General features: G+C 39.3%; 1 protein-coding gene across 1 annotated transcript; it reads right to left on the reverse strand.

Annotated features, from left to right (window-relative positions):
* Positions 1-1,512: 1,512 nt before the first annotated feature.
* Positions 1,513-7,087, reverse strand: nod2 (nucleotide-binding oligomerization domain containing 2; the record flags this gene model as incomplete). Its single annotated transcript, XM_080884131.1, is given in 12 exon segments — positions 1,513-2,571; positions 2,799-2,882; positions 2,996-3,079; positions 3,217-3,300; positions 3,375-3,458; positions 3,538-3,621; positions 3,705-3,788; positions 3,938-5,711; positions 5,967-6,093; positions 6,229-6,282; positions 6,579-7,054; positions 7,057-7,087. Coding segments are annotated over 12 exon segments (3,039 nt in total). The 3' UTR covers positions 1,513-2,498.
* Positions 7,088-10,779: the final 3,692 nt, after the last annotated feature.

Here is a 10,779-nt window from a genome sequence, read left to right on the forward strand (position 1 = left end):
CTCTGAAGCAGCTTTCTTGTAGTTTTTTAAGCAGTCTTTTGGAATAACTCTCCAGGCTTCTTGAAGGACATTCAAAGCTCTTCTTTGGATATTGGCTGCCTTTTGTGTCAAGCTGATCCCTCAATGCTTCAGTAGGGCTCTGGGAAGGCCAATCCATGACTGATGGTGTGTTATTCTATCTAGGTCTGCTTTTACTGCATTGCCAATGTGCTTGAGATCATTGTCGTGTGATCATTGTAGTGCATTATTTTAAATCTGACAGTATTTTTCTGTTTTCTTTATATAATCATTTTTGACAAAATGCCCAACATCACTGGTTCAAATGCAGCTGTCTCTGAAACACAGCTTTCGCAAAGGTTTACAGATGGCTGTAGAGATTCACTGTTATACCTCTTTCCCTCCGTATCTCTTTTCATGCATATATACTGTTGCTGATTTGAAATTAAAAAAATACATTTGGTTTGATCAGTCCATAAGACCTGTTTTACACATTTTTAGTCCAGGTTTTTATATTCTGGCATAACTCAGTTCTTTCTCTCTGTTTCCCTTCTTTGACTGAGACCATATAACAAGTCAACCACCCTACTATGCCAGTAGAGGTTGAATTAGCTCCAGAATTTAAATATCTTGGGGTCATTATAGACCCAACATTATCCTTCAAGAGTCACATAAATAAAGTGTCCCAGGTACTTAAATTTAATGATCGAAATTTTAATCATATACGTAATAATTTAAATATGAATGTTGCAAAAACTTACTTTTACTCAATGATCATCTCTCATATGGACTATTGTTTGACGTCCTGGTCACTTGCTTGTCCAACAACACTTAAAACTATTGAAAACATTTATAAAAGAAGTTTAAAACTACTTGACAAAAAACCAACTTCCCACCACCACTGTCATGTGTTAAAAAAACATAAATTACTGAACTTCAATAACTTAGTGAAACTTAAAAGAGTGTGTTTAATATATAAAGTCTTACACTCCCTTGCTCCACCACCACTAAAGCAGTTCATTAGGCATAAAGAAAGCTCAGACAGGACCACTCGAGCTTCAATCCAAGGAGACTTGTTTATACCCCACAGACGGACAGCATTTGGGCAGAACGTCCTCTCTGTTAAGGGAGGCCATCTGTGGAACAGTCTTTCTCAACCCATTAGAGAATGCTCGACATTCAATTTGTTTTAGGCAAAGGTTAAAAACTGGTTATGGACAAATCAAGTGTGTGATCATGTATGAGTTGTATAGTTTTAATGTTTTATTTGGGAACAGAATGGTGTGTATGTGTGAGTTTGGTGATGGAGTTTTTATTATGAATGTATGATGAATTTTTATGAATTATTATGTCTATTTTTTATGTTTAAGGACAACAGATGGAAATTAGCCTTTGGCTGTAATCTGGCATGTTTACATTCATGTAAAAAAAATTTTTTACATTTATGTTCATTAACATGCACTGTCCTAAATAAAATAAATAAATAAATAAATGTTCTCACCTTATGTGAATCTGATTCAAGTACTTTAGCTGCATTTATTCAATCAGGATTAACAGAATGGGAATTATCTTTTTATAGGATGTTTTTTTAATTACATATCTGCTTAATGAGCATTATATTAAAAGACAGAAAATAGAAACCAGTTTACACACATGACAAAAACAGGTAACATAGACAGCATAAATATAGTATATAGTGTAAAACAGAATACACCCAATTTCCACCAAACATTCCACAGAGTTGTAAACTCATTCCTACAACAAACAACCAGAAAAAAAACATCCAACAAAATGTGCTCTATAAACTTTTCTGCTGTGATAAGTTTTAATAAACAAAAATTGAAACTTGTCATGTCAGTAATTTCTCCTTTTAACTTGCACAACAAGGACTGTAAGAATACTCTTTGTAAATGTCCCAGACAGTTTTCTGTATCAGTACAGTAAAAACATACATCTGATCTGATACAGAAAATTGTTTTTCTTTTTTTCCCACTCCAAAACAGCATATTTGCCTCTGCCCTTCTATGCAAACTTCAAATGTAACATTTTTTGTAACCTTAAGACAATGTAACTGGACATGTGTAGCTGTTTCTGACTGAAGGATATGAAGGTGTTACAACTCTTCCATAACGGTAACCACAGACTATACAGTCTTACATTCTGTAGTAAAATTTCACACCTCTTTCCACTAACAACTACAAAATAAAATAAAGAAACAAAAAATAAAAATAACACTTCTGCTGTTACTATGAGTAGTAGAAGTTGTGTTGGTGATGTAAAAGGTAGTATTTGTTATGGTATAAAGCAATGCCACACCACTTCCACCTATAAAAACCCAATAAAGAGGTGTATGTATTTTGCAACCTTGAAAAAACACTGATCCAAATTTTTTTAAACCCTATTACACATATTTTAAATCTCAAATAAAAATAGAAACTATTCCTGTAATAAATAAAATAAATTTTCTTGCAAAGTAAAGTCCTTTGCCACTGTAATACAAATCAGAAGATCAGTCTTGATTCCAGTTGCTTCATTTCTTCTACATCCTCCAAACTGAGATCATTGTTTCTAAACCTATAATGCAAAAAGAAGAGACAGTAGTAGTAAATAAATGAACAGGAGACATGGGAACAAAAACAAAGAAAAAGAATATTCTAGCTTACACCAAACTGATGCATTTTTTTCTTGGCACTGAAACTGACAAACAACTTGTCTGGATGCAAACAGTCCAAAAGTGGATGCTCTAAAGAATATAGGGAACTTTGTATTCATGAGTGTCAGGCTTGCTGAGCATTACATACCATACCGATGTCACATATGTATTGTGTTTAAGGGCTTGAATCAGACATTCAACCCCTGTTCTGGTTATGCAGTTTTCTGTCAACCTTTAACAGGAAATAAGAGGGTGGAGCATTTTAAGCACTGCTGTGCAAGCAGTGGTTACCATCAAACCAGACTGCTATTGGTAATCTGCATACAACTTGTGTCTAACACTTACCAAAGTTCCTGCAGTGATGTGCTCTTCCTGATGAGATTAGCGAGGGCACATGCTCCTGCACTCCCTACACCATTGCCTACCAGGCTGTAAGCAAAATGTGCAGGGATGCGTTTTCAAAAACAACTGATAAAGCATCCTAACATATCATGTAAATAGCACATTCATGGTTTTCATAATGTGAAAGTTAAGCAAACATGTTCCAGAATTATTGCAAATCTTACCTTAGCCACACCAGAGAGTTGCTTTTCTCAAGACTACTAGCAAGGGCCTCAGTTCCTGCATCACCTATCCTATTGCCCCATAACCTGGAAATGCAAAGAAATACTGTAAATGAAAATTCATCAACAATGAAACATGACATTTTATGGGAAACACTTACCCTAAGTACGCCAAGGTTTGATTGACTTTCAGTCCCTCTGCCAGCTGCTTTGCTCCTTCTGCTGTTATGTTATTGTTGCCTAGCCTTGAAGAGAAGAAGGTTATTTGTTAATCTTTTGGTCATTGGGCCAACAGTAGAGTCACATTTGATGACAAACGCTGACCTTAAAGAAATGAAGACCTGCTTGGTCTTCAATAAATAAGAAAAATCCTGCATGCAAGCATCAGTTAATTTGTTGTTGAAGAGCCTGGAAAGAAACAAAAAGATTTTGAAAGTTGGCTGATAAAATTTAATTTAACTGGCAGTATTAATCATCTTGATAATACATACGCAATTTTCTGAAAGCTGTCACACTGGATGACTTTAGCAATCAGTTTGCGGATGCCCTCATCTGTAATGTTGTTATTTCTGAGGCTAAGGAAGGAACAATAGGCATTTCAGAATAAAAACTGCTCCTCTCTTAGAGTGAAAGCAGTTAGAGAGTTTGTTCCCTCTAATGAATTGGCGTTCAATCTATTAACCAAGGAAATTTAACAAAAGAGAAATGTGTAATTTCCACTTACTAAAGGGAATTGCAAATGTGCATGCAGGGGAGAAGCTGTTCCACTCCAACATCACCCACAGAGTTGTTGTCCAGCTGGAGGCCTACAGGATTTCTTAAGTGCTGGAGCACATAAGCAAGCGCAGTGCACTCTACAGGTCCGATATTACAGTATGTCAATTTCAGATGGTCCACCTCCAACTTGCTCATAGCATCTTTAGCTATCTGACTCTCCTGCATCTCATAGAGGCATTTTATAAGCCACACAAAGTCGGGCATTGCATGCATGCTCTTCTTTTCCCCTTGTACAGGTTGGGGAATGGACCTAAAGTGTTTCTGAATGCCTTTGGAAAGGCATTTTGCCACCTGTCTGGCCTTTTTTTCCACCGCAGCGCTGGGGCAGCAGTGGAGCCACAGATTTTGATGGCGCTGGGACAATAGTCCAGACACAAACATGGCTGTGATTTGCAGATTTGGTGTCTCTGCTGCTTTACTTTCCTTCTCTGAAGCTTGCTGTTGTTGATCACTGGAAGGCAAGCAGGCTCCAAAGCAGACACGGGTCAGACCTGTCTCCCTCATGTTCTCTAGCTCAAAGAGCTTTGGGATAACTGAACGGTTAGTGTTACTTGACAAAACAATGAAGAGAGCAGCAAAGAAACATTGCAATGTCACATGACTGAATTCATAGCACTTGGAGTGGGTAGAGGACATATCTTTGCTTTTTATGAGAAAAACCATGCAGATATCCTTTTCAGTTACACCACATGCTTCAAGGTCTGTACCTGAAAAAATATAACAGGTGGATCTTATCCCCTCAAATGCAAGCTGTCCAAGAAGAAGGACTGTTTTTAGGTGCTCCTGTAGCCAGCCTAAACCCATCGTGCTCTTCAGAGGACTTTGGTGCTGGAGAAAGTGCTGTAAGATCATCAGGTAAACATCTGTAATTGTTTTGGGGCTGCCTTCTCCACAGCCCAGCAGCTCCTTGTGGCACTGTGAAACTATCCAGCAGAGAACTGGACTGTGACAGAGTCCAAGTAAAGCTGTGTTCGCCTGCATTGACTCTAAAACCTTAGCGGCTACAGTGGGGTCCCTGTGATGTTTCCGTACAAAACAGTTAATCCCAGCTGGGGAAAACCCTTTCAGGACAACCTCTTTGCGTAGGTGCTTCTTTAACAATGGGCTCACTGCTTCTGAACGGCTAGTGACCACTTTCTGCACCCCCTTCATGAGGGAACCCTGGATTAAGTTGAACAATAATACATGAACAGGTGCACGCTGGGTGGGGCAGCAAACTCTGTGTTCATCTGTAAAGCTCTGCTTGAGCTCATCCAGGCCATCAAAAGTGAACAGGATTTGATGCGGGTGGTCCAAGATGAACTGGAAAATTTCTTCTTGATTCCGGTCTGGCCAGCAGCAGTGCTGAAACAACAACTCCTGGACTGACAGTTCATTGTGCTCTGAATTCAACCTACGACAGCTGAATGGAAATAGAAGGAGAAAGTCTTGAAGGGCTAACCCTCGAGCCCAAAGCAAGTGCAGCCTCTGGAGAAGGGTGCTTTTTCCACTGCCTGCCTCCCCAGATACTAGCACTGTGTCGGCCTCCTCATTCACTATACCCGCCAAACCAACGATGTCTTCCAATCCCAAAGGTCCATGGGCATTAACTTCAGCTAGTTCCAGCTCGCCGTCAGTGTAAATGTCATCAAGAGACATATGGCTAGTTCCCCCATAAGTGCTGAGAAAGCAGGCCTGAGCAGACACAGAGCTGCTCAGCTTCTTCTGGTACTTTAAAAACTCTGTGAAAGAAAAATTTGTGAAGAACAGATGGAATGAGTGAACAAGTCATCATTTCATACATCCTGTATCTCTTTGGTAAAATGTGGAACATGCATAATCTTGTAATATAATCTGCCAATTTTGTGTTTCAAAGTATAACCAGAAACCTTCTGTATTTCGGACATTATTCCCATGAGGGTGATCAAGGATAGCTTTACTCATAAAAACAATACATATTGCTGCGATTTTAAACATTGCTTTTTACAGTAACAGACCTTTGGGAGGAGTCAGTTCCCTCTGGTTAAGTGGCAATCCAGGTTCTTGTTTTTGGTGAATGTACTGCAGGAGAACCGATGCTGCTAAATCACCTCTGGATCTAACATGGTCAAGCAGACGCCTTGCCTGATTGATCACATGGACATGGATGAAAATAATAAAAAGTTTATTTTTGACAGTTATTTGGATTGTTGCAGAGTTATATAAAAGACCAACTTACATATTCATAATCTAATAATGCAACAGCAGAAAGAGCTTTACCTTGCTTAGCTTAGCACAAAGACAGGCAGCAAGTGGTAAAAACCTTGCCTGGATCTATACAAAGGCAGCAAGATATGTTTACCAGTTTTCTTTATATTATTTTATATTACTTGTATAATTACTCAGGAATATCAGAATAGTATTAGATCTATTTAAAGTATAGTATTGACTGATAAAGTAACATAAAAAGTAACAAAAATACTCCAGCACTTCTGTCTGTATGACATCTAAGTATCAGGAATTCAGAAATAATGACAAGCTTCATTCCAAGACAGTTTAAAGGTAAAGAACAATTGCATGAAGTTGTCAAACCACATTTTAACAATGTGACATTCAGGTGCTTACAGTACCTGTTGGGTGGGAGTATATATAGGTAACCGCACTTCATCACAATCAGCTGAAGAAAAGTGACCCGAATCCAGCAGAGCTTCTAGAACACCATCAACACAGCCCTGAAGCTTGTGGACAAGGCTCGGTCGTTGAGCCAGAAGAGTTTGATTAGAAGTGCTCTGACGTTCATCGTTTTCTTCTAGATTTGAGCAGGATTCGGAGAAAGAGAGCCCCACTGCCTGTGCTTCAGGCAAAACCAGTTTGAGAGCATGTAGAAAGAACCCACATGTGTCCACACCCTTTGTATAGACCAGATCAAGCAGCTGTCTTGCATTGGTATACAGTGTTCTTCCTGGTACCTGTATGTTCTGGTAGTCCTCCCATATGAGCGCCCCCTGGGCAAGCAGTATATCCAGAACCCTCTCCAGATGCTCAGCTGACCCACTGCTGCACAGTGCATGCAGTATCTTCGTCCTTTGTTTAAGCACTAGTTCCTCGGCAAGCATTCTTTCTCCATATCAGTGCCCATGCTCAGGGACATTCAGTTTGTGGTTACTTCTGCTTCTTGTGGTGTGAAAACCTGTCACAGCAAATGGCCAAATGTCAACATGTTACTATGGGCCAACTAGAGCTTCCTTCTTTCTTTTCTAACTCTGTTTTAAATGCCATACAGCAGTACATGTCATTTTGTGCGTCTTTCTCTTAAGCCATAACAAAAAGTTAAACCAGAATGAAAAGAATATATGGCTACCATTACATACACATCAAATGTGTTGCTGGTCCCTTTAAAACATGTACAAGTACGGAATAGCCGACTAAGCGACCTCAATTGCAGACGTAAGTAACACAAAATAAAACCACAAAAAAGAACACTTACTTACTTGGCTTTCTTTCCTCCCTCTGTCATACGAACAGAGCCGCTGTAGAGTTATAGGGTCCTACCTCTTCCCTATTCTGCAGCTGAAAGTGAAACTTGCCCTGATTCCAAGTCCCTCCCATAATATGGTAGCTAAATACAGGCGGAGATGTGGCATAGACGCAATGGTCAACTTCCCTGGTGCTTTCCATACAGAGCAAACAATGGTGACTTGATACTTAAGGTTGGTTAAATATAGCTTGCCACACTCAAGCGCTTACATTTCACTGAGACTTCCACATCCTCTTGTCTCGTTTGCAAGATACTGCATTCTTCAGACCGCAAAGAGGAACTGCAGTTTTTTAAAAAGCAGAAGGTTGAATAGAAAGGGTAATTTGGGGTGGGATTTTTTTTCTCTCTTCTTTTAAAGAAAGTGGCGGAAACTTTTACGGGTCTTAGGTATTTCCAATCCCCATCGCAGTTTGGTGTTGCAACCACTTGATGGAACTATTGCATAAGAAAACAACATGGTGTCGGCACAGATTTTCCACTTTTAACAGTTTCTTTTTGTATCACTAAAGCTGTCTTCTTCGAATCAATTCAATCAGAGCTCAAACTGTGTCTGTGGGCACAAGATACTGCGGTTCAATTAGAAATCAAGCAGAAAATCCCAGCAGATTCATAAAGAGGTTGTAGGAAATCATCTTGCTACGGTATCAGTTTTACAATGTTAGAACAGAAACTGAGAACCTGCAGTGTAGGCTGCATGCTGTGCATCTGATCTAAACTTCAAAAAAACCCAACCCTAAAACCGCACATAATGCTCCTTACTCCCTCTGCATTCTTTGAAGCTGAGATAAAATAGGTGCGAGAGTGACTTTTCGGGCAGTCATATATTTATCATTTTCATTATTACAGCTCCCTCCTGAGTAACATGATTAGCTTATTGTGTGTGTTCGCTGTGCCCTGTTCGAGAAAATCCTCAAACACTCAAGGGCAGGAGTAATCAAAGACAAACTGGAGTAAAACTTTCAAACGGGAGTTTCTCTTCTTCTTTTGCTTGTTCTTCTTGTCTGAAAACAGGCAACTCCACCAAGGGGAGTGTAATGCAGAGTGCTCTCTGTCAGGCATCTTACTTGAAGCTTTAAGGTGGAGTTCTGTTATCCAAATCACAGCAGGGGGGTCGAGAGAAGTTTCAACACATAAGAAAAAGGGTAAAATAATGTCGAAAATAAAAAAATAAAATACACACACGGTCCCAAAAGACATAGCTGTATATTTCTGTGCTCTGTTTAGAGACAGTTCCAAACACTTTTTTTATTGCAGGAAAAATATGTAACTCCACTTCATTTGTTTGGACTATATAATATTCTTCATTATTAGTATTATTTTTATATTATTAGGAGCTGTTTTGTTGTTCAATCACTTTAAAGACAACTATATATATATATAAAAAATTCTTTATCCTTCAAGTAGAGGTCCTCTGCCAGAGGCCTGGGAGCTTGATGGTCCTGCACAGTATCTTAGCTGTTCCTGGGACTGCGCTCTTCTGGACAGAGATGTTGCTCTTGGGATGTGCTGGAGCTTGGTGGTCACGCCACCAAATGCTGGGATTACCACTAAGACTACCGTTGCCTTCATCCTCCACATCTTCTCGAGCTCTTCTCTTAGCCTTTGGTACTTTTTCAGCTTCACATGTTCTTTCTACCTGATGTCTCTGTCATTCAGTATAGCTACTTCTATCCCTATGGCTGTCTTCCTCTGTATGTGTATGCGTGTTTGTGTATGTTATTTATTTATTTATTTTTCATGACAAGCTTGAAATCGCAAATGACATCAAATTACGCTTGAACCACAGGATCTAATCCCTATCTTGGACTTTATTGGACATGAGTGTTAAGTCTTGACCCACCCAGCACTAAATAACCTCACCCACTAAATCAGCTTTAAACTGCATGTCTATGAGTAAGAGTGCAGCTCGGGGCTGGATCCTTCTCACTCCTGTAACAGAGATGGAATACTTTGGCTGCAGCCATTTTATCACTGTGCATTCTTTCTGTGCAGATATCAAAAGCACATGTTGTGAGCTCAGTGTTAAGCCAGGTGCACTGATGGGCTGTTTGTGTACTGATTGCTTTACCAGAGATTCAGAACTCCCAGAAGCAAGCCGGCATGTTTCATTTTAGTGTAATCTTACAGTTACACAAAGTTTGCTTGTTTTTAAAACATATGTAGTGAACTTTGAAACTACTATATTGCAAAAAAAATAACATAACATAACATAACATGATATGACAAAATCAAACAGTCAAATAATCAGAAGCTGTAATTGATCACTGTCAGGGAAATTCGGTACAATGACACCACAAACATGAGCACACCGATTTGCATTATTGTTAAAATGCATTGACTTAAAATCAGTCAGCTAACAGTTTATGTTTTTGTATGAGATAGTGCTTCCTTAGCAGGTTACTGAAATTATAGTGGCACTTTGTCAAAAAGACTTTGGAAAACAGTCATATCTTTTTTATAATTAAAAGTTTAATATTTGTTTCAGAGATCAGTTCCCATAACTCCTAGACATAATTCTCTAGGAAACATAAATAAGATGGAATATTAGAGATGTTTTAATCAAAATACAGAGAACTTCAAACCAGTGATGCAAAAAAAAAGCATTCTTCCCAGTGTGCTTGTTTACACAAGCAGTAAAACTTTTATTTTAACAGGTTGCAAACTAAAAACAACAAGGCAGCCATGTTATCTGTGGTATTGCAGGTTAAAAAGCTGAGTGTGTGGTATATTGACATGCTGTAATATTGCTTTCCACTGAGAGAATGGCTGAGTGAATTACCTCATTCAATTTCTAAAGTTAAAGTTGGAGGACAACTAGTGCAGCATGCATAAATATAAGCCATAAAATGCCTTTTATATTGGAAGGATTTATGTATAATTAGAAATAGCCTCTTCAAGCCAGAAAGACAAGTATTCAGCAGAGGAAGTGGATGGCGTCGCTTTCGGAGCTGACGGGTTAAGAGGAGCATGTGTCCATGATGATGTGTGTATGGGTGTGTGTGTCAATCAGGATTTAATTGACAGGAAGATTAAAGCTCACATCTGAGAGCTCCCTTTTTGCAGGAGCAGCCAAGTTGAAGGAGTCTGGTCTCCGGCATCTGCCCGAGGTTTAGGGTGCTGTGCTCAAGGTTAGCGCAAGCACCCTGCTGAGTGTGCGCTGTCTGAGATGGGTCCTACTTGTTGGACATTCATTATCAAACTCTGTTTGCGCCTTTCATCTGCAGCTCTTTGCAGCACTCAACGTAAACTACAGAGGCACCTTGCAGCTTGACACCTCTCCATTCAGTCTGTAC

The sequence above is a fragment of the Rhamphochromis sp. 'chilingali' genome (genome assembly GCF_963969265.1).
Source record: "Rhamphochromis sp. 'chilingali' genome assembly, chromosome: 6".
Classification (NCBI taxonomy): domain Eukaryota; kingdom Metazoa; phylum Chordata; class Actinopteri; order Cichliformes; family Cichlidae; genus Rhamphochromis; species Rhamphochromis sp. 'chilingali'.